This window comes from Corythoichthys intestinalis, chromosome 13, assembly GCF_030265065.1.
Source record: "Corythoichthys intestinalis isolate RoL2023-P3 chromosome 13, ASM3026506v1, whole genome shotgun sequence".
Taxonomy (NCBI): Eukaryota; Metazoa; Chordata; class Actinopteri; order Syngnathiformes; family Syngnathidae; genus Corythoichthys; species Corythoichthys intestinalis.
In genome coordinates, this window is record NC_080407.1 from 12,603,764 (window position 1) to 12,631,313 (window position 27,550).

The 27,550-nt window shown below is 40.5% G+C and overlaps 2 protein-coding genes across 5 annotated transcripts; one reads left to right on the top strand and one right to left on the bottom strand.

Annotated features, from left to right (window-relative positions):
• copg2 (COPI coat complex subunit gamma 2) lies at window positions 1-18,972 on the top strand. The gene is made up of 23 exons (XM_057855651.1): window positions 1-159; window positions 431-483; window positions 1,711-1,791; window positions 1,859-1,930; window positions 4,726-4,805; window positions 4,878-4,953; window positions 5,028-5,120; window positions 5,186-5,272; window positions 5,347-5,504; window positions 6,477-6,610; window positions 9,271-9,338; window positions 9,410-9,598; window positions 9,659-9,754; window positions 9,818-10,061; window positions 10,138-10,213; window positions 10,289-10,392; window positions 15,902-16,027; window positions 16,087-16,155; window positions 16,233-16,414; window positions 18,071-18,298; window positions 18,356-18,494; window positions 18,560-18,658; window positions 18,731-18,972. The coding sequence occupies exons 1-23, from the start codon at window positions 123-125 to the stop codon at window positions 18,859-18,861; spliced, it is 2,622 nt and encodes an 873-aa protein (XP_057711634.1). The 5' UTR covers window positions 1-122; the 3' UTR covers window positions 18,862-18,972.
• mest (mesoderm specific transcript) lies at window positions 18,895-26,988 on the bottom strand. Of its 4 annotated transcripts, none has more exons than XM_057855653.1 (12): window positions 26,757-26,984; window positions 26,371-26,538; window positions 25,025-25,104; window positions 24,877-24,954; window positions 24,679-24,815; window positions 24,547-24,605; window positions 24,443-24,483; window positions 19,663-19,733; window positions 19,490-19,591; window positions 19,340-19,416; window positions 19,209-19,272; window positions 18,895-19,145 (listed from the first exon to the last, which is right to left on the bottom strand). In XM_057855653.1, the coding sequence occupies exons 2-12, from the start codon at window positions 26,522-26,524 to the stop codon at window positions 19,028-19,030; spliced, it is 981 nt and encodes a 326-aa protein (XP_057711636.1). In that variant the 5' UTR covers window positions 26,525-26,538; window positions 26,757-26,984; the 3' UTR covers window positions 18,895-19,027. The 4 variants fall into 4 exon arrangements, with proteins under 4 accessions (XP_057711636.1, XP_057711637.1, XP_057711635.1 ...); XM_057855654.1 differs by having other exon boundaries at window positions 18,896-19,145; window positions 26,371-26,533; XM_057855652.1 differs by having other exon boundaries at window positions 18,898-19,145; window positions 26,371-26,558; window positions 26,756-26,983.
• Window positions 26,989-27,550: the final 562 nt, after the last annotated feature.

The window sequence follows — 27,550 nt, forward strand, 5'->3', positions numbered from 1 at the left end:
CTTTAAAAAAACTACAAAAGCAAGACAACTACCGGAAATCCGTTTTAATTCTGACTACGTGGAAGCGTTTGCTTGCGCCCTCGAAATTGCACGATTTCCGCACGTCAGTCAATTTCGACACGATGATAAAAAAGTTTGACAAGAAAGACGAAGAGTCTGGTGAGTTTTGAACGTTGTTCTCGTAATGGCGAGAGCGAACGGTAAGTTTTAGAACGTGGAGGCTAGCGTTCGTCGTGCTAACAAATTGATAGGTGCTGCTAGCTTCAAATGAGCTGTCGGGGTGAAATCATGTCGTCTAATAGATACTTTGATGACTCTTTTGACAAAACAACTCGGTAATTCTATTTAAATGAGTCGCGGTAATCGAGACTGTTGTCTGTTTTGTATTAAAATTTTATTTTCGTGTTTTTATGTCTGCCTTGTCTTTCAGGAAGTGGCTCAAACCCTTTCCAGCATCTGGAGAAGAGTGCCGTTTTGCAAGAAGTATGTTGCCCATTTACAAACGTTCTTAGTTAAGCAATTAACAAATGAAAATTTAAACAAACTAATAACTATTTCTGGAAAAATCACGATGGGGCTTTGCTGTGTGGAGATGCAGATCTTAGCCCCGCCCAGGTTGATTTGGGGACACTTAGGGGGACAGATACTATTGATAAATGAATGGGAAATTTGGACGTCCATGACTATCAATGGCTGACATATGCGTCAGCATCGATAGAATTGACATACATGGCAGTCAATGGAATTAACCAAAGTAAATGCCATTGGAAATGAATGGGAATTTTGGACTTCCATGGCCATCAATGTCATCGACTTATATATACGTCAATGGAATCCAAGTACATTGGCGTCAATAGAATTGACATACATGGCAGTCAATGGAATTAACCAAAGTAAATGCCTTTGGAAATTAATAGGAAATTTGGACGTCCGTGGCCGTCAGTGGCATCGACTGCCATATGCGTCAGTAGAATCAGGGACATTTGCGGGACACGTCCTATTGATATGTGGGCTCTCAAAAATTTGGGTCGTGTTCATGTGTGAGCGGTGCCCATTGGCTAAATGGTGAGGCATGTCCAAGAAAAAGGAAAAATAGGTGTTTACGGGTGAATGGAAAATTTTTCATGGTCGTTCGAAAAAGTCCCTGCGTCGTGCAAAAATTCTGGTCGTTTCGATATTCGAACGGTGCCGATCGGTCAAACTGTTCGGGCTGTGAGACGCGCACCAAAGAAACGCCATTCAAAAAAAAAAAAAAATAGAATTTTACTTTCTGGGCCTTGACTATAGCAAAGCCCCATATAATTAGGCATTCCATTATAAATGAAGGGGACAATTTTTGGCAAATTTTGCGGGGACCATAAGGATTTGGAAAATTCTGTATACAACTTTTATACCCCTCACCGTCCAGGAATTTTACGTCCAAATTATGTGATTTGGTTAAAAAAAATTTAGGGCTAGATACATCTTGAAATTTTTTTCCCCCCGAAAAATTGACGTTTACGAACGAATGGAAAAATTTTCGTGGTTGTTTGAAAAAGTCCCTGTGTCACGGAAAAATTCTGGTCATTTTGATATTTGAAAGATCAAGCAGTCCGGGCTGTGCAGCACGCTGAAGAAATGCCATTAAAAAAAAAAAAATAGAAATTTACTATCTGGGCATTTGCAATAGCAAAGCTCCATATAATAAGCTATTCTTATGTCTGTCCCCAGGCTCGCATTTTCAACGAGACACCCATCAACCCGCGGAGATGCCTGCATATCCTCACCAAAATCATTTACCTCCTCAACCAGGTTGGGAAGACTAACACAGTGTTATTTTGCACCTCCTCTCACATGAATGGACTTTTATTGATTTCAGGGCGAACATTTTGGGACCACCGAAGCTACGGAGGCATTCTTTGCCATGACCAGGCTCTTCCAATCCAATGACGTAAGACCATTCAGCCATAAACTTCATAATGTATTGACGGGAGAAGGAGCGCGGGGACGATAAACAGGGGTCCTGCATTGTTGGAGAGGCTGTCAAAGCTGACCAAGTAGAATCGTAGACGGAGCTTTTTCCGTTAAAAATTATTTTGTATAAATGTTTGAATCCCTGAATTGTTTAGATATGGACGTAAATCAGTCTCAATTCTTGGTTAAAAGCAAAAAAAAAAACCGAGCAGTTAGCATGTATTTTACGTAAAAATGTCAAAGTACAATGCTAGTCTGTTAGTGAATGTAGCTAGCGGCCGTATGTAAACAGCTTTTTTTCCGGTGAAAATTATTGTGAATGCTTAAATCCCCGAATTCTTTATAGATATGGACGTAAAACAGTCTTGACTCTAGGTTAAAAGCAGCAGCAACAACAACAAAAAACGCACAGTTAGCACTTATTTTTCGTAAATATGTCGAACTATGATGCTAGTCTGTTAGCCAATGTGGTGGCAGCCTTACAACAAAGAGCTTTTTACGTTGAACATTCTTGTGAATAAATGCTTAAATCCCCGAATTCTTTATAGGTATGAATGTAAAACAGTCTTGATTCTTGGTTAAAAGCAAAAAACGTGCGGTTAGCATTTATTTTACGTAGTTATGTCGAAGTTCAATGCTGGTTTGTTAGGGAATGTAGCTAGTGGCGGCCTTATGTAAACAGAGCTTTTCTGGTGAAAATTCTTGTGAATAAATGCTTAATTCCCAGAATTCTTTATAGATATGGAAAGGAAAATCAGGAAAAAGATGCAATTAGCATTTATTTTATGTAAATATGTCGAAGTGCAATGATAGTCTGTTAGTGAATGTAGCTAGTGGCTGCCTTATGTAAACAGAGCTTTTCCATTGAAAGTTCTTGTGAATAAATGCTTAAATCCCCGAATACTTTATAGATATGGACGTTAGGCTCGATTCTTGGTTAAAAAGCAAAAAAAAAAACAAAAAAACGTGCAGTTAGCAATTATTTTACATAAATATTGCGAACTACGACGCTGGTCAGTTGGCAAATGAAGCGGCCGCCTGATGAAAACAGCTTTTCCTGTGAAAATTCTTGTGAATAATGGACGTAAAACAGTCTCGATTCTTGGTTAAAAGCAAAACAAAGCAAAACAGCAGTTAGCACTTATTTTTCGTAAATATGTTGAACTACGATGCTAGTCTGTTAGTCAATGTGGCGACAGCCTTACAGCAAAGAGCTGTTTACATTGAAAATTCTTGTGAATAAATGCTTAAATCCCTGAATTCTTTATAGATATGGACGTAAAACAGTCTCGATTCTTGGTTAAAAACAAAAACCTGCTGTAACCATTTATTTTACGTAATTATGTCGAAGTATAATCCTAGTCTGTTCAGGAATGTAGCTAGCGGCCACCTTATGTAAACAGCTTCTAGGGTGAAAATTCTTGTGAATAAATGCTTAAATCCCCGAACACTTTATAGATATGGACTTAAAACAGTCTCGATTCTTGGTTAAAAGCAAAAAAATAAAATGTGCAGTTAGCATTTATTTTACGTATTTATGTCGAACTACAATGCTAGTCTGTTATTGAATGTAGCTAGCGGCCGCCTTATGTAAACGGAGGTTTCCCGATGAAAATTCTTGTGAATAAATGCTTAAATCTCTGAATTCTTTATAGATATGGAAAGGTATAAGCAAAAAAAAAAAAAGTGCAGTTAGCATTTATTTTACATAAATATGTCGAAGTACAATGCTAGTCTGTTAGTGAATGAAGCTAGCGGCTGCCTTATGTAAACAGAGCTTTTCCGGTAAAAATTCTTGTAAATAAATGCTTAAATACCTGATTTCTTTATAGACATGGTCGTAAAACAGTCTCCATTCTTGGTTAAAAGCAAAAAAAAAAAAACATGCAGTTAGCATTTATTTTACGTAAATATTGGAACTATGATGCTAGTCAATTAGCAAATGTAGCGGCCGCCTAATGAAAACAGCTTTTCCTGTGAAAATTCTTGTGAATAATGCTTAAATCCCTGAATTCTTTAGATATGGACGTAAAACAGTTTCGATTCTTGGTTAAACGCAAAAAAAACATGCGTGCAGTTAGCATTTATTTTATGTAATTATGTCGAACTACAATGCCAGTCTGTTAGTGAATGTAGCTAGCGGCCGCCTTAAGTAAACAGGTTTTCTGATGAAAATTCTTGTGAATAAATGCTTAAATTTCTGAATTCTTCATAGGTGTGGAAAGGTAAAAGCAAAAAAAAAAACTGTGCAGGTAGCACTTATTTTACGTAAATATGTCGAAGTACAATGCTAGTCTGTTAGTGAATGTAGCTAGCGGCCGCCTTATGTAAACAGAGGTTTTCCGATGAGAGTTATTGTGAATAAATGCTTAAATCCCCGAATAGTTTATAGATTTGCACCTAGAACAGTCTCTATTCTTGGTTAAAAGCAAAAAACGTGCAGTTAGCATTTATTTTACGTAAATATGTCGAAGTACAATGCTAATCTGTTCGGGAATGTAGCTCGCGACCGCCTTATTTAAACAGCTTTTACGGTGAAAATTTGTGTGAATAAACTCTTAATTCCCCGAACTTTTTTTATAGATATGGACGTAAAAGTCTTGATTCTTGATTAAAAGCAAAAAAAAAAACATGCAGTTAGCATTTATGTTACGTAAATATTGCGAACTATGATGCCAATGCAGTAGCGGCTAATTTCTCCCATTGATTTTTTTCATGTTTCAAAATGCATGCATGGTATGAAGAAACCTAATTTTTATTATGTCCTATTAGCAAACACTGAGGAGGATGTGCTACTTGACTATTAAGGAGATGGCCAACATCTCTGAGGACGTCATCATTGTCACCAGCAGGTTCGATTTTAATGCTTAAATGAGGCCAACACGTATGTTTGTGTTTCACTCATTGGTTGCTGTTCTGTGCAGTCTTACCAAAGACATGACTGGCAAGGATGACGTGTACAGAGGACCTGCCATCAGAGCTCTTTGCAGGATCACCGATGTAAGTAGCATTCGACTTTTAAGACACTTTTTACAATTAAACAAGAAATGACACTCAAAATGGCTGCCGATCAGACCACCATGCTGCAGGCCATCGAGAGATACATGAAGCAGGCCATCGTCGACAAGGTGCCGAGTGTGTCCAGCTCGGCTTTGGTATCCTCACTGGTGAGACGCGCTCTGGTCAAATAGTCGTTTTTCAGGTCAAGATTTTAATAGCGATAATGTTTCAGCACATGGTGAGGATGAGCTACGACGTCGTGAAACGTTGGGTTAACGAAGCGCAGGAGGCGGCTTCAAGCGATAACATCATGGTTCAGGTGAGCGCACTTAACTGCACAATGATCGTCGTCATGCAGTTCACCATTTAAAGATAACTCAAAATGTGTTCCAGTACCATGCTCTGGGCCTATTATATCACTTGAGGAAGAATGATCGCCTGGCCGTGACTAAGATGCTCAACAAATTCACAAAGTCGGGCCTCAAGTCGCCCTTTGCTTACTGTATGCTGATCCGCATTGCCAGCAAGCTTCTGGATGAGACGGAAGGAGGGTAAGAATGTCGCAGATGACAGATTCGATTCTTAAGTCATTCACTCCCAGCCATTTTCACCTGAACCCCCTTCGCTCCCAGCCGTTTTGCAGGATTTTGACTGATTTTGCAAGGCCCAAGAAAATTGTTCAATTGCTATATAAACATGGAACCCACCAAAAGATTTAGACTCTATTCTTTCAGCAGGAAAAAAAGTTGGTTCATATCGTTTTCCATTCTTTAGAAATTAGCATTAGAAAATAGCTTAGTTTGAGCAATTTTCTAATGAACAACCAGAGAAATTGAGCTTTTTGTAAAGCATACATTTCAAACATAACTTTGACTTTAACACAGCTATTTTTTTGCTTTTGTGACATCCCAAACATTTAAATGTTTTCCTTCTACAAAATAGCATAAACAACAAGACAAATAGAGCTTTTGATGGCAAAGTAACAATTTATTTACACATAACTATTAAACTGAGAGATGACGCTGTTGTGGCCGCGGATGTAATGGCAGACGGGGTAAATTTTTCCCCTCATCACCGCCTGTCCTGTCTCATCAAGATTTTTTTTTTTTTTAATCTTTCTTTTGTAGTGACCACTATCTCATAACAGAATTCACCTCGGGAACTTGTGTGGGGCATGTGCCTTGTGCTTTCCATCGTTCTCCACATTTTTGTCACGCTTCTTGCTTCTTCCAACTTCCCTTTCCTGACTATTTCTCTTCATTCATTTCCTTTCACGGTCCGATATGAGTTACCTAATGCGCTACTACCCTCCAGTGGCCAGTTTTATTGCTTTAAAATTGATTTTGAGCATTGTGCTTTGGAGCAAAGTTGCATCAGAACCTAGAGATGTCTCTTGTGAAAAAAAAACATAAAAAACTATGTTTTTGGAACACTGAAAGAATTAAAAATAGAACGTATTTGTGTTTTCGCGAGCAAATGAGTTAATATGCCGCTTTTTTTTTTTTTCATTTTTTTGCGCGCAGTCACGACAGCCCCTTGTTTGACTTCATCGAGAGCTGCCTGAGGAACAAGAACGAGATGGTCGTGTACGAAGCCGCCTCCGCCATTGTTCACATGCCCAACTGCACGGCTAGGGAGCTGGCCCCCGCTGTGTCCGGTGAGTGTCGATGTGCAGCTAAACAAATGGCTGATCTATTTGTTAACATTTATCAAGCATGAAAATCCCACCTTTTGGCGAAATTCGCTTTTTTGAAGTCAAAAAGGGTGACGTACTTGAATTGTGTAGATCCAAGGAGAAAATTTTTGAAGGGGGTGGGGTGTCGGGAGATTGTTTTAATGTCGGAGTCTTGGTATGTAAGCGGGGAAAGCTGCACAAAGTCAAAAAAGCGCACCACAGTGGCCAAAACATTGACTTATTTCAACGAAACAAAGGCGGGTACACTGTGTCCGGTCTCTTCAATGCCAAGCTTGGCTGCATGACGTCTGCCGTGAATGAACACTGAAAGCGCCGTCGTAATTTTGGAAGACGACAGGAGACGATTACAAGCTGGCAGATTTTAAGTCCATCCATCTAACTAACGACATGTTTTATTGAAGTTGCTCAGCCTGTTGTGATCTGCAATGAGTCCATTTATCGCTCGGTAAATAAAAAGTAGGGCGGTAATTTTTCACGGCTGCGTTGTGCGTGCGTTCTGAGGGCATATGAGACTCCAGTTCCGTTCACAGATGTTTATTGGTCATCAACAAGCCGTAGAATTTAGGGGTGCAGCTATTGATTATTTTAGTAGTCGATTAATCGATAAACCATTAGTTCGAATAATCGAGTTATCGAATAAGGAACATGAAAAATTGAAATACCTGAGCTGAGCCTCAAATGTTATAAAAAAAAATAAATAAATGAGGATATATGTACAACAAAAGAACAATTGCCTTACTTACATCGCAAAAGTCCGCTAGTTTAAATGCTATAAAACGCAAACTTTTTTACAATGCTCTTAACAAATGGTTAAGACACATACTCCTACAAAAATAGGCTAAATACACCTATAAACTAAATTACGAATGACTAAAAAAAAAAAATTAGCTCAAACAAAATTTAGCTTATGTTGGTCTTAACAGGGAGCACATGGATTCAGCCATGTGAATTGAGGCAGACTAGAAGGCAGTGTATCCACCCAAATCAATAAAACTAAATGCAAACACTTTCAAAATAAACCATTACAGCATCACTTCAAACGAATACTCAAAGCAGCAAAATTTTAATTTGTTTTTTTCTAATCGAATACTCGAGTTAATCGATTAATCGTTGCAGCACTAGTAGAATTAAAGGTCAGACATACAAAAGAAGGAAACACATCTATATTAAACTCTGTAAACGTTAACATTGCTACATTGAGGCTAATGGGGAAAAAATACAACCTACTTTAGCCTGCTATAAAACACCGGCAGTCTTCTCCAAAACGCAAACTTGCGGTTAAAAGGTGACACTTCAAACATGAAAAATCAATGGTTAACAGCATTTGCAAACGAAAAAAATGGAAAAAAAATTGATTACATGCAATTACAAAAAGAGCTTTTTTTTGCGGAGTGTAAAGCTTACGGTTAGCGGTTTAGCGAACGTACTTCCGGTGAACATTACAAAATAAAAGCACGTCATGTTTGTTATATAAATTACGATTTCTGGAGCTAATCCCACATACTTAAGAAATCAGATTCTACACGAAGAATAGCTTTAAAATGACACCCTTTAAGAAAAATTGGATTGGCAATGAATAATTATTATACTTTGATAAATAGTAGTATACTATAATATTAATGCTAGATATTTTTTTAATTGTTTTGAATCATGTTGGAAAGGCAAAGTCAGTGTTCTGAATCTGTTTTACATTCCATTCTTTTGCTCTACTTAATCCTATCAGCATTTGACCTCATTGTTTATTTGTGATTTATTGTTATGTGTTTATTGGTACTTTCATAAAGATTTTAAGTGTTCCAAAATATTTTTGTGAATTGATAAGGTTCATCAACAATTTCATTGCTAAATTACCGTATTGGCCCGAATATAAGCTGGCCCTGATTATAAGACGACCCCCTCTTTTTCAAGACTCAAGTTTGGCAAAAAGACTTTTTGAACACCAAATTAATTTTTATCCAGAAAATAATTACAGTACATCTGAAACAAATGATTATAAGAATATATTTGAGAGAAAAAGCATGTTATTTTGCCTCATTCAAATCTTAATATCTGAACATTTAAATATGTAAACTAAAGTGCAATCACATTGGTAAATGAATGGCTTCTGGTTTTTGAAATGTAAAAAAAAAAAAAAAAACAATCTATTGTGATAAAACAACAAAATTGCAATAGCTGCATTAACCATCGAAGTGAAGTCTAAGTATAACTGTAATCTTGAAACAAATCTGAATAAGGAAAAACATCGCATTAAGATAATGAAAACTGGTTGAGTTTGAGAGTAGCTGAGGTTTGTCATGATAGAACGTTTCAATGATTTCTGGCGCCATCTAGCGTCGTGAATGGGTATAACGTCTAGACCGCGAATATAAGAGGACACCCACTTTTTCAGTCTTATTTCAATGCAAAAAAACTAAGTCTTATATTCGGGCCAATATGGTATTAAGCTTCATCAACAATTTCCTTGCTAAATTAGTTAAAAACAGGGGGAAACAAAATATTAGTCGTCTAATCTGAAAAATAGACACTGACTAATAAGGAGAAAATTACTTGTTTGGGACGTTTTGGGACTTTTTTAACCCGTGACTCATTTTCATGCCTGATTAATTTTTATCTTTTTAAAGTGTTACAGCTCTTCTGCAGTTCCCCCAAAGCTGCACTGAGATACGCCGCAGTCAGGACCCTCAACAAGGTACTCGACCCCTCGCCTAAACGATAATAATTTGGACTGCTGACATTGTGCCTCCCGCTCCCGTCCGCCAGGTTGCGATGAAGCATCCGTCGGCCGTGACGGCGTGCAACCTGGACCTGGAGAACCTGATCACGGATTCCAACCGCAGCATCGCTACGCTCGCCATCACCACACTGCTGAAGACGGGCAGCGAGAGCAGCGTGGACCGACTAATGAAGCAGATTTCTTCCTTCGTCTCGGAGATCTCCGACGAGTTCAAGGTAAAGAAAAGCGGCTTCTGGTTTGCTAGCTCGCAAGTTGACATCTGCTTTTTGTTCCAGGTGGTGGTGGTGCAAGCCATCAGCGCTCTGTGTCAGAAGTATCCCAGGAAACACGGCGTCATGATGAACTTCCTTTCCAACATGCTGAGAGACGACGTAAGCCGCAAACGTGCTACTCCGGAAATGTCGTTTTAACGCTCACGAGCTTTCCGCATTCAGGGCGGCTTTGAGTACAAGCGCGCCATCGTGGATTGCATCATCGGCATTATCGAGGAGAACCCCGAGAGTAAAGAAACGGGCCTGGCGCACCTGTGCGAGTTCATCGAGGACTGCGAACACACGGTGCTAGCCACCAAGATTCTGCACCTGCTGGGAAAGGAGGGGCCGCGCACCCCGCAGCCGTCCAAATACATCCGCTTCATCTTCAACAGAGTGGTGCTGGAGAGCGAGGCCGTGCGAGCCGGTCAGACACACTTTTCGACGTCTTCACAAAAGTTTTTTTTTGTTTCCATAATTTCAAATATTTTTCTTTTTATTAGCGGCTGTCAGCGCTTTGGCCAAATTCGGAGCTCAGAACGACGACCTTCTGCCAAGTGTTCTGGTTCTCATGCAGAGGTACTTTTTTGTTTTTTTTAAATAAACGCTGGATGTTTACTTCCGGACAAACGAAAACAAATCGTGATTGTTCAGGTGCATGATGGACAGCGACGACGAGGTGCGTGACAGAGCGACGTTCTACATGAACGTGCTGCAGCAGAAGCAGAAAGCGCTCAATGCCGCCTACATCTTCAACGGTGAGATGAGATTTGCACTGTCGTTGGCGTTGATAGACGTCCAATCGTGTGTAAGCCTGTCGCGATATGCAATGAATCGATTTATTGGGCGGGAATTTTCCCAGCTGCGTTTTATTGCCAGATGTGTGCGTACATTTGTGAATTTGTTCGGCACACATGCATGGTGATTGCATATGAAACTCCTGTTCCTTACATAATGTTTATTGGTCATCAACACGCTATAGAATTAAAAGTTCAGATATACAAAATTAGCTAACAGATCTTTATTAAACATTGTAAAATGTTAGCATTGCGGCTAACGGAAAAAAGACAATGTGCTAAGCACTTTAGCCTGCTATAAAACACTGGCAATCCTCTCCAAAACGCAAAATTGCAGATAAAAATGGACACTTCAATAGAGGCGCGCGAAATTTCCGATTCTTGGATTATTCGCGATTTGGCCGTGGAAGATTCGAGAACGATTCACAAACATCCAAATTCCGATTATTGAATTATACCAGGTAAAGCAGAACTAAAACACAGTCAGTGCAGTCTTCAGGACGAATGAGGAACGGACCGAGAGCAAATATCATGTTCAACTCATGCCGCTAGATAAAAAAACAAAAATACCTGACTGCGGCCGACAGCTGGATCAAACAACGCCCAGTTGCTGCAAACATACGGCCACATACGGCTATAGTAGATATCACATATATGCAGAACTAGATGCTAAATGACAGACAACTGCGGTGTTAGAACATATAAAAAGAACTAGATGCGAAACGACAGGCTTGCCGTTTAATAGTTGCCGCATTGTAAGCAGCCACCATCTTAAAGCAGTAGACTTCTCTTGAAGGCTCTGTTGTAGCGAACGTAATTAACTTTTTATCTGAAATACTCCTAAATAAGCAAAATCTTGACTTGAATAGGTCTTTAAATAATGAAACAGTTTTAAAACTTTGACATGTTGTAAGTAGACGGAAGGGAAGTTATGGAATAACGGGAGAAATTTTATCAACTTTAACAGTTGATTCACATCATTAAATTAATTGAATGTAGTTTTAAAGCTGCTGATACAGAATGGGGAGTTGACTATTTTATTGTTTTTAATAGGGCTGTCAAACGATTAAAATTTTTAATCGAGTTAATCACGGCTTAAAAATTAATCGCAATTCAAACCATCTCTAAAATAGGCCATATTTTTCTGTAAATTATTGTTGGAATGGAAAGATAAGACACAAGACGGATATATATACATTCAACATACTGTACATAGGTACTGTATTTGTTTATTAAAACAATAAATCAACAGGATGGCATTAACATTATTAACATTCTGTTAAAGCGATCCATGGATAGAAAGACTTGTAGTTCTTAAAAGATAAAATTTAGTGCAAGTTAAAGAAATTTTATATTAAAACCCCTCTTAATGTTTTCGTTTTGACAAAATATGTAAAAATTTTAAATCAAAAAATAAACCATTGTTTGCCATTGTTGATGTCAATAATTACACCATGCTCATGGTGCTGAAACCCATAAAATCAGTCCCATCCAAGCGCCAGCAGAGGGCAAAGAAACACCAAAAAACACAAGTTACAAGTGCACATGACACTGTGCTGTCATTTTAATCTGTTTGAGCAGGGCATGTGAGTTAAACCGTCAAATATTTTAACGAGATTAATTTTAAAAATTAATTACCGCCCGTTAACGCGATCATTTTGAAAGCCCTAGTTTTTAACTGTTAACCTGATACGTAAATAATAGTTTGGTTTAGCCTAATAGGATTTTTAAACTATTTTGGAACTAATGTACAGACATTAAAAGAGGGGGTTTGGGTGACATCAATAATCGATTTATAATCGAATCGGAGCCTCTGAATCGTAATCGAATCGTTAGGTACCCAAAGATTCCCACCTCTACACTTCATACATTAACACGGCATTTGCAAACAATGCGAAAAAGAAAAAAATATATCTGACACCACATGCATGGCAAAAAGAGAAGTGCCCTTGTTTTACAGCGTAAAGCTTAAGGTTAGCATCTTAGCAAAGGTACTTCCGGTGAACATTTCAACATAAAGACGCGTCATGTTCAACATGTAAGTAATTATTACTGGAGTTAATCTCAGATACTATACTACGAATTGCTTTGAAATGACACCTATTAGGACAAATCTGATTGGCAGTGAATAATTCGTCTTCAAATTTGCTAAAATGTGCACTTTGCTGGACAAAACGAGTCATTTTGTATCACACTTTTGACGGCCAAAATCCCCATCAAATGTGAGCTGTCAAAATCATACAGGTGAAAAAACAATATCCGCTTTAAACTAAAGCCACCCAAACATTTATAGACCCTACCCACGTGACGTCACAACTCCAGCCTCCTGACTGGTGCCGCCCAATTGTCCGTCAACACATCGTGACTACCTGTTACGGCTACGTACATTCCTCCTATTTACGGCGTGTTTTTCTGCTCGTTAACATTAATAATCAAAATGGTGAAGGCGTATGTGGCGGTCGATTGCAATAACAGAGAAGATAGACGGAGAGACTTGAAGTTCTACCGGATTCCGAGAGACCCGGAGAGGAGAGAGCGAGATGGGCTGCTGCATTTCGACGAGAAAACTGGGCTCCAAACGATTACCACAGATTATGTAGTAGTCATTTTATATCTGGTAAGATGCATTTAATATATATTTAGAGGGTTTTGGGCTGACAACCACAATTAAGATCATTGCTAGGCTAATCGCCGACAACATACACGTATGTATGTAGTGCGAGTGCTATCGCTAAACCATATAAACATTAAAAGCCCTAGCTCCATTAAATGACATGAAATACATTAGACTTGACAGTGGATGTTAGCAAGAACAAAAGATTTTGAATTGAAAATTTCGTAACTCACCTTTCCAAGCACAAGATAGATTCCTGCCGAATTTTCGTGGACGAGGACCTGTTTCACCCAACCAGCAACGAAGTATTTATAAGCCTCCAAGCTCTTAAAGTTTTTCAAACTTTCGTGAGAATAGGCTGATTTTGTGTGGACAACATAGTTGTACATATCAGGGTAGCTAGCAGATGTCAGGCAAATACGGCGAAGACGGCGGGTCGAAAAACATCGATTTAGGCATCAAATATGGATCTGGCGAATAGATAAACTGAAGCTTTTCCACATAACGCCTTTTATGCAACACATCAAGTGAGTTCACGGCATCCGAAAGCACCGGGTCTTCCATGAAATGCATTATAAATTGCTCGATCAATTGAGACCATTGATAATACAGACACAAAATGACGGACAAGGGGGCGGAACAATACAGCGATCACGTGATTTTGTGACGTCGGTGGGTAGGGTCTATAGGTTTTCATCCGCTGTCACAAAGCACTCACAGGCTGACACACTTAAAGCTTCCGTTCATTGAAAGACCAACATCTGCAACTGGATGACATTATATTTTGTTTTAGAATAATGCTGTTACGCTGTGTAAAATGTAAAAACAAGTTTTTTTGTGGTTATGTAGTTTTAATACACTAAAAATGGCTATCGCTGTTACAGTGCTATGAAAAAGTATCTGAACCTTTTGGAATTTCTCACATTTCTGCATAAAATCACCATAAAATGTGATATGATCTGTCAAAATCACACAGATGAAAAAAGTGAACTAAAACCACGCAAACATTTATAGGTTTTCATATTTTGATATGGATAGTATGCAAACGATGACAGAAGGAGGTGAAAAATAAGTTAGTGAACCATCACATTTAATATTTTGTGGCCGCCTTTGGCAGCAATAACTTCAACCAGATGCTTCCTGTAGCTACAGATCAGTCTGGCACATCAATCAGGAATAATCTTGGCCCCTTCTCTACAAAACTGCTGTAGTTCAGTCAGATTTCTGGGATATCTGTTATGAATCGCTGTCTTTAGGTCATGCCACAGCATCTCAGTGGGGTTTAAGTCTGTAATTTGACTTGGCCACTCCAGAACATGTATTTTGTTCTTCTGAAACCATTCCGAAGTTGATTTACTTCTGTGTTTTGGATCATTGTCTTGTAGCAGCATCCCTCCTCTTTTTAGCTTCAACTGTCTGACAGACGGCCTCAGGTTTTCCTGCAAAACATCCTGATAAATAATGATTGCAAGTTGTCCAGGCCCTGAGGAAGCAAAACTGCCCCAAACCATGATGCTCCCTCCTCCATGCTTCACGGTGGGGGATGAGGTCTTGATATTTGTCAGCTGTTCCATTTTTCCTCAACACTTGACGTTGTGTTAGCCCCAAACAATTCAACTTTGGTTTCATTAGTACAAAAAATATTTTGCCAAAACTTCTGTGGAGTGACCAAGTGCCTTTTTTCCAACATTAAACGAGCAACTTTTTTTTTTTTTTTAAGACGGCAGTGGCTTCCTCTGTGGAGTCCTCCCATGAACACTATTTTTGGCCATAGTTTTACATATAGTTGATGTGTGCACAGAGATATTGGACTGTGCCAGTGATTTCTGTAAGTCTTTAGCAGACACTCTAGGGTTCTTTTTTTAGCTGAGTATTCTGCGCTGAACTCTTGGCATCATCTTTGGTGGACGGCCACTCCTTGGGAAAGAAGCAACAGTGCCAAACTCTTTCCATTTGTAGATATCTTCTCGGACTGTCGATTGATGAACATCCAGACTTTTAGAGAGGGTTCTGTATCCTTTACCAACTTTATACAAATCAACAATCCTTGATGGCATGTCTTCAGACTGCTCTTTTGACCGAGCAGTGATGCACATCAGACAATGCTTCTCATGAAGACAATTCTTGCCAGGTGTGTTTTATAGTGGGCCGGGCAGCTTTAAACCACACATCAGTGATTGGACACACACCTGACTTAAATTGTTTGGTAAAAATTGGTTTTGATTGCTCTTCAAGTCTCCTTAGGCAGATATTCCTTATTTTTTTCCCCCTTCTGTCATTGTTTGCATACTATTCTCATTAAAATATGAAAACCTTTGTTTGGGTGGTTTTAGTTGAAGCAGTTTTTTTCATCTGTATGGTTTTGACAAAGATCAGATCACATTTGGTGATTTTATGGAGAAATGTGAGAAATTTCAAAAGGTTCAGATACTTTTTCATACCACCGTAGCTTTCAAATGACTTGTAATGCATTGTTTTAATTTTTATAATATAGTTAGTTTCATTTAAGAATAACAATTTATTGCATATGAATGGGTGGTTTATTATGATGTATTGTCTGTACATTAGTGGTTGAATTGGTTAAAAATAATGACAATAATATTGCTTAACAGCAATAATTTATAATACAATATATCGCCTACCATTACCTGTTATTGCGACAGGCTCATGTGGCTCTTTTAATTCTTCTTTAAATTTAAATGAGTTTATCACTTGTAGATGTCTACTCAGTTTGAGCTGGAAGGGTGTCTCAGTCCAAATTGATTGGATGTCTAATTTTCATCAATGGTAGCCATTGGGTAAAAAAAAAAAAAAAAACCTAAGCAAATGACATGGCTCTCACATCGTCATGTTCAGGTTTGTCTGTATCCGTCCCGGGTCTTGAGAAGTCACTGCACCAGTACACTCTGGATCCTTCAGAGAAACCCTTCGACATGAAGTCTGTTCCTCTCGCCACAACGCCCATCACAGAACAAAAAACAGGTCAGTTAATTTTTTTGTCCTGCTTAGATTCCACCTTTAAACACATCCGTTCTTCTCAGAAATCACTCCGGCGGCGACGAGCAAGCTCCCAGAAAAGCTGGCTCCATCACGCCAGGACATCTATCAAGGTGAATACTTGGTCTCCAAAGAGCGTTGCTGGATTGTTGACTTGTTGTGACGTCATTGCAACTTTGTCTGCTCACAGAACAACTGGCGGCCATCCCGGAGTTTCAAGGTCTCGGCCCGCTCTTCAAGTCGGCCGAGCCAGTCCAGCTGACGGAAGCAGAGACGGAATACGTGGTCCGCTGCATCAAACACACCTTCTCCAGACACATGGTGTTCCAGTTCGACTGCACCAACACGCTCAACGACCAGCTCCTTCAGAAGGTTCCGGCTTCAGTTTCAGCAGGGCCGAGAACAAAAAGTGGTATTTGCTATGTGGGAAAATTGATTTTGACATGTTTTGGGTTATATGGCATTTTTGCAGGCCATGCACATCCAAATTTCCCATTCATATTAAATGGCAGAAAAACGTGTGCCTGTGATTTGACTATACACTTACCATTACAGTGAATTGACATTCAACTGGCACACAAGTAAGGCTATGCCATTGACTGCTATGAACGTCCAAATTTTCCATTAGTATCAAATGGCAGAAAAACGTGTGTGCCTGTGATTTTTGACCATTTCCGCGCATTAATATTCCACTGGCACCTAAACAAGGCCACAAACGCCACATGGCAACATGAAGTTTGCCACATGGCAAAAAAATGCCACATGGCAAAATTTTGCCTCCTGGGGGTCAAAAGCCACATTTTTTTGGCCATATCTCAAAAGAATTTTGCCATATGGCCAAAAAAATGCCACATGGCAAATTTTGCCACATGGGGAAAAATGCCACATGGCAACATCAAGTTTGCCACATGGCAAAATCCATTTTGCCACATGGCAAAAAAATGCCATATGGCAAAATCCATTTTGCCACATTTTGCCGCATGGCAAAAAAATGCCACTTGGCAAAATCAAATTTGCCACATGGCAAAAAAAATGCCACATGGCAAAATCAAATTTGCCACATGGCAAAAAAAATGCCACTTGGCAAAATCAAATTTGCCACATAGGGGAAAAATGCCACTTGGCAAAATTAAATTTGCCACATAGGGGAAAAATGCCACTTGGCAAAATCAAATTTGCCACATGGCAAAAAAAATGCCACGTCTAAATCCATTTTGCCGCATGGCAAAAAAATGCCACGTCAAAATCAAATTTGCCGCATGGCAAAAATGCCACATGGCAAAATCAAAATTTGCCGCATGGCAAAAATGCCACATGGCAAAATCAAATTTGCCGCATGGCAAAAAAAATGCCACATGGCAAAATCCGTTTTGCCGCATGGCAAAAAAAATGCCACATGTCAAAATCCGTTTTGCCGCATGGCAAAAAAAATGCCACATGTCAAAATCCGTTTTGCCGCATGGCAAAAAAAATGCCACATGTCAAAATCCGTTTTGCCGCATGGCAAAAAAAATGCCACATGTCAAAATCCGTTTTGCCGCATGGAAAAAAAAATGCCGCATGTCAAAATCCGTTTTGCCGCATGGCAAAAAAAATGCCGCATGTCAAAATCAGTTTTGCCGCATGGCAAAAAAAAGCCACTTGGCAAAATCAAATTTGCCGCATAGGGGAAAAAATGCCACTTGGCAAAATCAAATTTGCCACATAGGGGAAAAAATGCCACTTGGCAAAATCAAATTTGCCACATAGGGGAAAAAATGCCACTTGGCAAAATCAAATTTGCCACATAGGGGAAAAAATGCCACTTGGCAAAATCAAATTTGCCGCACGGCAAAAAAATGCCACACGGCAAAATCAAATTTGCCACACGGCAAAAAAAAAAGCCACACGGCAAAATCAAATTTACCACACAGCAAAATCCATTTTGCCACATACCAAATACCACTTTTTGTTCTCACAGTCTCTCGTTTCTCACAATACCCTCGATCGATCCCTCGCCGTTAACCAATGTGCCGCTCGTCTTGACAGGTTCTTGTGCAAATGGAGCCGTCGGAGTCGTACGAGGTGCTCCAATACATTCCCGCCGCCAGCCTCCCATACAGCCAGCCCGGCTCGTGCTACACGCTAGTGCGCCTGCCTGAAGATGACCCCACGGCGGTGTCATGTACGTTCAGCTGCACGATGAAATATCTGGTCAGAGACTGCGACCCCAACACGGGAGAGCCGGACGACGACGGTTACGACGACGAGTATGTGGTAAGTAACATAGTGCCGTCAAGTTGTTTCGCCATTCTTCGGTTTCCTCTTCTGCAGTTGGAGGACTTGGAAGTGACCGTGGCGGACCACATACAGAAGGTTCTAAAGCCCAACTTCGGGGCGGCGTGGGAAGAAGTGGGAGACGAGTTTGAGAAAGAGGAGACGTTCGCGCTGGCGTCCGTACGCACTCTGGACGGTACGTGAATACCTGACATAATCCTTAAAATGTCTTTGAACGTTTTTTTGTTGTTGTTCCTACAGAGGCGGTGAAAAACATCGTCAACTTCTTGGGAATGCAACCATGCGAACGCTCGGACAAAGTACCGGAAAACAAGAACTCGCACATCCTCTTCCTTGCTGGTACGTTACATTGAAGAAACACATTTTTCGCTGGTTTTATTACAGATTGAATCTTATTTTTTTACTTCCCAGGTGTTTTCCGAGGAGGTCACGACACACTCGTCCGCGCTCGTCTGGCGCTGGCCGACGGCGTCACCATGCAGGTGACCGTCCGCAGCGACGACGAAACCGTTGTCGACGTCATCCTGGCATCCGTGGGCTAAAATGACGTCCGGTTCAAATAGATCGCATGTGTATTCGTGATTCATTTTGGATGTCTGTCATCGTCAATGGACTGGAAAAAGTTAAGCGAAATAAATATTCATTCCGGGAAACTTTGTTACAAAACTATTTATTTGCTCATCGGGCTCTTGACATCTTCAGTCAGGTTCAAAACGAGTGAATGAAGTTAAAATAAGCGTTGAGGAAACCCGTAGGGTCTTCAAGCTGCGGGTAATGACTTATGTGCTCGTCCAAAACGCTGACCGTCGACCTCCGTACCAGCTTCCTGCGGGTAAAGCACACGTGTCACCTAAACTAGAACGCGACAGCCGAAAAAGGTGAGACTCACTGGTAAAGGCGGACAAATTGTGGGTGGGGGTTAACCGGGTCCAGCGGGCCGTATATCAAGTGCACTGGAAAAGCAGGATGTCAGATAGGAAAGAGGACATGCGGGACAGGATGTAGTGTGATGTCACCTACGTGGCACGAAGGTGGAAGTGAGCGCGCCGACCCATCTTTCTCTGTGCTTTAACCTCTGGTTGATGTACTGGAGAACACTGACAAAGATAAAAATAGAAGTTTAAAAGCTGCTAATTCCAATATTCAACTCAAGTCACCCCTATGAAACACCTGTCCAAAACTAGGTTGCCATCATTATAGCGTAAACTGGTCCACATGTCCCAGAACTCCGCGTCTGTCGGCTGAGTGTACGGTCCAAAGACTTCGCCGATCCTGAGAGGTGAAAATAGCAGTCAGGCGTGGTTTGTTTTGCGTGTTTGTCGAAGAATGAAATGAATGCGAACCCCTTCTGGAAGATGATGTAGTTCGTGAGCCGCATGAGGACGGGAGCCAAAAACGATGAGTCCTTGAGAAGCTTTTACGAGACAAAACGGATATTTAAGTGATGCAAACCCTAGCAAAAAGTATGGAATCACCAATCTCTGATGAACACTCACTCGGGACATTTTATTATGTCGAACAAACTCTGATGGAAAATCTTGAAAAAATATTGAATTAGTTCAAAAGTGCAACTCTTTAGCATTCAAAAACACTAAAAGAAATGAAAAACATTGTGGTGGTCAGTAAATGTTACTTTTGTAGAGCAGGTGCAAGGAAATGTACAGCGGGGCAAATAAGTATTTAGTCAACCACGAATTGTGCAAGTTCTCCCACTTGAAAATATTAGAGGACTGTAATTGTCAATATGGGTAAACCTCAACCATGAGAGACGGAATGTGTGTGTGTGTGTGTGTGGGGGGGGGGGGGTCTGATTTTTAAAGAATTTATTTGCAAATCATAGTGGAAAATAATACCAATACTAAAAGTTCATCTCAATACTTTATGTACTCTTTGTTTGCAATAACGGAGGCCAAACGTTTTCTGGAACGCTTCACAAGCTTTTCACACACTTGCTGGTATTTTGGCCCATCCCTCCATGCAGATCTCTTCTAGAGCAATGATGTATCGGGGCTGTCGTTGGGCAACATGGACTTTCAACTCCGTCCTCAGTCCTCACCCTATGGTGTCAAAATGATAAAAACTGTGAGCAATAATCCCAGAACCACACTGGGGGACCCAGTGAATGACCTACAGAGAGCTGGGACCACACTAACAAAGGCTACCATCAGTAACACAATGCGCTGCCAGGGACTCAAATCCTGCACTGCCAGATGTCTCCCCGCTGAAGAAAGTACACATCCAGGCCCGTCTGCGGTTCGCTTGAGAGCATTTGGATGATTCAGAAGAGGACCGGGAAAATGTGTTATGGTATAGAACTTTTTGGTAGAAACACAGGTTCTCGTGTTTGGTAGAGAAAGAATACTGAATTGCATCTGAAGAACACCATACCCACTGTGAAGCACGGGGGTGGAAACGTCATGCTTTGGGGCTTTTTTTCTGCAAAGGGACCAGGACAACTGATCTGTGTAAAGGAAAGAATGAATGGGGCCATGTATCGAGAGATTTTGAGTGAAAATTTCCTTCCATCAGGAAGGGCATTAAAGATGAGACGTGGCTGGGTCTTTCAGCATGACAATGATCCCAAACACAGCCAGGGCTACAAAGGAGTGGCTTCGTAAGAAGCATTTTAAGGTTTTGGCGTGGCCTAGCTAGTCTCCAGATCTCAACCCCATAGAAAATCTGTGGAGGGAGTTGAAAATCTGTGTTGCCCAACGACAGCCCGAAAGCAGCACTGCTCTAGAGGAGATCTGCACGGAGGAATGGGCCAAAATACCAGCAACAGTGTGTGAAAAGCTTGTATAGAGTTACAGAAAACATATGGCCTCAGTTATTGCCAACACAGGGTACATAACAAAGTATTGAGATGAAATTTTGGTATTGATTATACACTTATTTTCCACCATGATTTGCAAATAGTCTCTAAAAATCAAACAATGTGATTTTCTGTTTTTTTCCCACATTCTCTCATAGTTGAGGTTTACCCATGTTGACAATTACAGGACAGGCCTCTCTCATATTTTCAAGTGGGATAACTTGCACAATTAGTGGTTGACTAAATACTTATTTCCCCTACTGTATATGGAATCATGAGAAACAAAGAAATGACAATCAAAACACATCTGTAGTATTTTCGGAGCACCACCCCTGGCTTCTATGACAGCTTGCAGCGGGGGTTAATTTGAGCCGGATCTTGCCAGAACAAGATCCGGCACCTCTTGATTTTGGCCTCCCTGTTTTCCGTGACTTATTTGGGCAGCTCTGGCACCTCTCGTGCTTATAAAATAATAATATAAAAACGTTGGGGGGAAAGAGGAGTCATTGATGGCTTTCTCCACTTAATTGGGTCCAACAATAAAACAAACAAAATAATAGCAGACTGCCGCCACATTCGACCGCAAACTTTTGCTTCTCGCTCGTCTCCCCCTCGCTTCCTACTACTCACAGCTCTCCAGTCCCAGTGTCTCTTAAACGGATCCTGCATACATAGTGTAGTAGTTTTGAGCTTCTTCTTGGCAAAGGTATCGAACACACGACGTGCTGACAACTGTTTCTTTACAAGCACATTGAGCTAACAGTATGAACACAGCTTGGGGCTCTCTGCATGCTGTGCTTCTCTATTGCACTCCCGTATCACGTGACCAAAACAACAGTAACGTTGCGTGCACTTCAGGGTGCCTCGGAAAACATATCAGAATATTACACGTAGTTACGGACATTATAGAAAAAAATAAATAATATGCATAAATTCGTTTACACGACAAATCCCAAGAATTGCATGTTTGTAAAAAATTGTCATTTGAAAGAGTCAGATTTGTTGAGGCACTGAAAAGCTGGGCCAACGAATCACGCCTCTGGCATTAAAAAAAAAAAAAAAAAAAATTGCGGCATCTAGGAGCAAGCAGCCAGGATCAAACGGTATTTCAACATGCCAAAAAGACAGTTGCATTTACTGTCTTTTTTTCCAAAAAGAAGGAAGATGGTTTAAAACAAGTCAGAAAAGAAGGAAAAGTCCCACAGCATTGCAAGAAGGCATTAGCGTTTTGTTTTCAGCACCATTTAACATATGTCTGCGCTGTCATATGTACTTTGCGATCCGGCACCTTATTTCCAAAGTAAGCACTAGCTTGCAGTCTCTGAGGCATTTGTAAATCTCACTGGTACTGCACCAAACAAAAGTTCCAGCATCATCCCCTTGTCCGATGCAGATTCTTGACTCCTCACTGAAAATAACTTACATCCAGTCATTTAGTCCATGATTGCCTCTCCTTAGCCCATTGCAGTCTTGTTATTTTCTGTTTAAGTGTCAATGATGGTTTCCTTTTAGCTTTCCTGTATGAAAATCCCATTTCCTTCTGGCGATTTTGCACAGTTCTGTCACATACCTTGACTCCAGCTTCCTCCCATTTCTTTGTCTTGTTGTACATCTTGTTTTCAAGACATATGGCCTATAGTTGTTTGTCATGACGTTTGGGTGTCTACCAGTACGCTTAACTTTAACAACCTCTCCATGCTGTTTGTACTTGGTCCAGATTTTTGATACAGCTGACTGTGAACAGCCTACATCTTTAGCAACCATATCTTCTTCAAGAAGTTTGATAATCCTCTCCTTAGTCTGGAGACCTGTCTTGTTGGAGCCATGACTCTTGTGAATTCACTTAGTCCAGCAGTCCTAGGTGTGATAACTGCACTGTTTTTAACTGCTGACCAATGACCAGATCTGAGGCAGGGGGCCCACTTAAGGAAAGGAAATTGGGTGTCTGTATTTTCTACTTGAAGTGGAGTGATTCTATTAGGGCTGCAGCTATCGAATATTTTAGTAATCGACTGAAAATTCTATCGATTAATCGGATAAAACAAATATATTTTTAGGTGAAGAGCAATTATAAATATACATGAGAAAACAAGACATTTCATCTAATCTTGAACCATTTTCAGTCAGTCTTTATTTTCGATGTATATTGTTGAAAACAGCCAACAATTGCATCTCAGATGTAACTAGAATTAAAAAGAAAGACAAATTCACTGCTTTCACTCAAAAAACCTTAAGATCTTATTTAAAAATTTTTTATATATACCTAAAAATGCCATTACGCTTGATAACACACATCACTTAAAAGTTAGGATTTTTTTCCCACGTGTTTCAATTAAATTTCTATTTGTGTCAAGCCATTTTTAAGTTCTAGTTAAGTTTTACGCTACTCTAAACTGTAAGCTGTATTGGAGCACATTAGGGACCAGTGCTACTTGGTGTTTTATTCAGCAATGACTACTAAGCTAAAATTGATAGTTAGCATTATTGAGTTTTTATTTTACACCCTCATCACTCCACAAAGCTATGTTATGTTAAAGCCTGTATGTAAGACACGTTAGCCACGCATCGAAAGTGGTCATAATTAATAGAAACCTAGCCCTCCGCAGGGCTAACGTTACGTGAGCTAGTGACTCAGACAGTAACGTTAATCTTATTTATTAGCGTTTAGCGCTCTTTATTAGCGCTTAGCGCTCTACTGCTTTAAGATGGCGGCTGTTTATTAACGCTGCCCAGACGCGGCCGAGTCTGTCATTTCGCATTTAGTTCAACATACATGGGATCTCTATGAGACTCATCAGATGCTACCTGCTACCAACTTAACATCATGCAGGCTAGTTTTTAGCAACGTCGGCGTAGTTTGGAGCGGCTGTCGGCTGCTGAAATGTTTTTTATATTGTTTTATTGCTTCTTCCTCTACGCACGTGACATCAGCGTGTTGTCCCGCATTAAAAGTAGTCCGAGCGAAACGTGATGCTTAGAGCTGTCAAAATAAACGATTACTCGAGGTGGATAAAATTACTCGGATCAGTTTTTAAACTCGAGTTACTCGAGTTTTTGTTTCAGCTCTAGATTCTATATCTCCCTGCACTTGCTCTATTAAAGTAACATTTACTGAGCACCACAATGTTTTTGATTCATTTCTTTTAGTGTTTCTGAATGCTAAAGAGTTGCATTTTTTAACAAACTGTTCTTTCAAGCTTTTTTTTCCCCCCCTGAGTTTGCTCTACATAATAAAATGTCTGAGTGAGCCCTCGTCCGAGACTGGCAATTCCAAAGGGTTGTACTAACCTAGATTTGTAACAGAGACTTACCATCTGCAGCAGGCGAGGGTGGTGGGTTTCTGGGAACAAACCTGTTCGAAGCAGGAATCGGTCAAAATGACTCAGAAATGGAAGAACACACTTCAACTCAATACCTCCATTGGAGAGGCAAAGGCTGTTGATGGTCAAATGACCCGTGCGGTTCAGGTCACTCCTGTTCAAATGGGAAAGCACAGAATGTACAACGTGTACGTGTTTGACCACAGCAGAAAGTAACCATCTTGGACCTGTATAGCAGCTCTAGGGCTACTGTATCGCCGTAATCATGTGACAGCAGGTTGATGCGCTGGTTGGCCAGACCCAAATGGGCCACCAGCGCCTCCACCGCACTGGCTTGCTCGAAGATTGAGTACTTGTGCGGTCGCTGAGCAGAGAAGGAAAATGTTACATCTGAGACTGATCCGATTGATTGACGATTCACTTACAGGCTTGTCGCTGAATCCGAAGCCCAAGAAGTCCAGTGCTATGACCCGGTTGAAGCGCTGAGTTAGCGGCTCCCAAATCTGTTGTGACATGTTGAATGGTTTAAAATGATTTTTTTCCCCCAAGCAAAACAGGCCGGGATGCTCGGACCTTGTTCCAGTCGTAGCTGGATGTGGGAAAGCCATGGAGGAGGAGGACTATATCGGCGCTTCCTAAGGCGCCATGCGAGTCTGGAGAAGATGCAAGGGGAAAATGAATCAAAGAACCTGCAATTCGCTCCCTGCTGTCAATAGCACTGCAAGATGAGGTCTATTGTTGTCAATATTGCATGTGAACAGGTCTGTCAACAGACTTGCATGGGCCCGGGGACATCACCCCTGCCACCGGCTTGTCACGACAACGTACGCAGTACTTTTAACGCTTTGCAAGCCATGACAGTGTAGATTTTCAAATTTGAGATGGACAGTTAAATTTAACAGACCGTAATGTGATGTGACACAATATAAACAATTTCCATCTATTGTCCCATGTAGGCTACAATACAATACAACTGAGAGTGCTATGCCTGCCTGCTAAGGTACAAAACAGTATGACTAAATATCCTGTGCCTGCCCCATCTACATCCCTGGGGTTATCAAGCCCTCAAACAATGATGCACCTAGATGTTTTGACAGCGAAGTCATTTATAACATCAGTGAAATCCGGTTTTTGAGCAAGCTCACGCTCATTGGAGGGCATGGCTAGGTTGTTAACCCAAGAAAAATCCAGCCCCCGGACCAGAGTCTGTTCAGCCTCGCGCACCTGCTCCCCACAGACTAACATATCCCTGATCCCATCACCTCACTCCCATCACCACCTCTCTACTCGGCTCTACGCGAGCAGCATGTCTTGTCATACCGCAGCTCAATAGGCTACAAGCAGCAGGTGACGGATTCAAATCGGGCTTTGGTCACAGTGATTGCGAATGTAAACTGTTCAGTGCTAGCGGCTGTTGTTCACTTATCAACATCACCGTCCACAGCCAACTTTAGCTCTAATTTTCTGACTTCTTGTCCCCCTTAAAAAAAAATTTTTTTTTTCCTCATTCACCTCTATGATCTTCATTTTTTTCCCTTTTCTGTGCACCTGATTCATGACGACTCACCATGTTTAGAGTTTATAACAATGAAAGATTTTAATTTCCTACTTCAGGGCATGCACGTAGTGTACCCTTGAGTGCGCCAGAGCGGGGTCAAACCATTCTCTGCTAAGACAGGAGCTGGAGTTGTGCAAAAAAAAAGGGGGGAAAAAACCATGTATTTGAAATATTTAATATGTTTTTGAGTATATATCGAGTAGAATATATTTAATCAGATCAGACAATGATTTAAATATGTGAATAAAGTAAAATAAGGGTCATTCAGGGGCCCCTATTAAATATCACCAGATGGATCTGTTTAATAAAATCAAATGGCTTAATGGGGACAAATACATTAAGAAAAGAATGTGTGTGTCACCTCTGTAGAAAATTTCTTTCCCCCTAAAGGTGAAGCCTCGGCCGGCATTGTGCCACTTCAGGAGGGCAGGTGACAGCTGAGGCGGTGGGATGTGCAGGTAGACGGCCAGCAGCGGGATGCACATCAATCCTACGTGGAGCCACCACTCTCTCATTGTGAACTGCTTAGCTCATGTCATGAATCCCACCCCAGAAATGAAAATTAACATTGACACCTGATCAGATTGTGTACAAATGCTACATTAGCATTAGCCAGCTCTAGCGAGTTAAGGTTAAAACATGACATCGCTCCATCAAGTGACGCATAATATAAAATACCTATGACTTGTACGTGACTGTAACTCGTGGAAATAACACATAAATCCATAAAAAGGATTAAATACTTACTCAACACTTAAGTGAAGACCTTGGAACTACATTTAGGATCCCTTGAAGCCAAGCAAGTTTAACGAAAGATGTACTCTTATGGTGACTATGTTTCCCCATTTGACTGGAGGTTCCGTAATAAAATTGTCATATATGATAAATATATATTATTTTGTTGTCCGTTAGGACTGCTAATAATGATTTTTATTGTGTTTTAAGATGAAAAATGTTACCAATGAATAAGAGAAAACATGTTGTTGCAATACACGATCTTCGTAGTCTAAAGTGCGCATCACGTGATGCGTTATTATCAGCTGCTGTAACACATTTCATGTCATACATTCGATTGTCCAAATATCTCAGAAAAAAGTGTCGATTTTTGCCCTCATAATAATGCAATACTTGATTGAGTGTTGTTTATTTCCGGGTGTGTGATTTCAAGGGGTTGGACAAAATGATGGAAACACCTAACATTTTGGCATAATCATTGAACGGGCTGTAATTGCCACAAAAGGCGGACATACGCCATATTAAATTAGTTTTTGTTTGTATTTTGAAGGTGTTTCCATTATTTTGTCCAAATCCTTAAAATAGTATTGATAAACAGTGAGGGAGAAAAAAAGACAACAGGAGATTTACGTGTCATTGTCGCCCTCTTGTGGCCATCTGAAGTAACTACGTCCGAAAAACAAGTCATCCGTTTTTCGATTTTGGATTTGAAAACGAGAAATGAAATAAATATGTTTTCCTTCTTTGCACCGTCGATTGTTTTGCACCAGATTGTTGTAGTTACTCCAGCTCGCCACAGGAGGGAA

Coding starts and splice junctions, on each gene's coding strand:
- copg2 (XM_057855651.1), top strand. CDS start 123: ATGATAAAAAAGTTTGACAAGAAAGACGAAGAGTCTG. Junction 6,611..9,270: donor GCTGGCCCCCGCTGTGTCCG/GTGAGTGTCGAT, acceptor ATCTTTTTAAAG/TGTTACAGCTCTTCTGCAGT. Junction 10,214..10,288: donor GTTCTGGTTCTCATGCAGAG/GTACTTTTTTGT, acceptor GTGATTGTTCAG/GTGCATGATGGACAGCGACG.
- mest (XM_057855653.1), bottom strand. CDS start 26,524: ATGAGAGAGTGGTGGCTCCACGTAGGATTGATGTGCATCCCGCTGCTG. Junction 25,105..26,370: donor GAAAGAAATTTTCTACAGAG/GTGACACACACA, acceptor CATCTTCTCCAG/ACTCGCATGGCGCCTTAGGA. Junction 24,955..25,024: donor CCAGCTACGACTGGAACAAG/GTCCGAGCATCC, acceptor ATGTCACAACAG/ATTTGGGAGCCGCTAACTCA.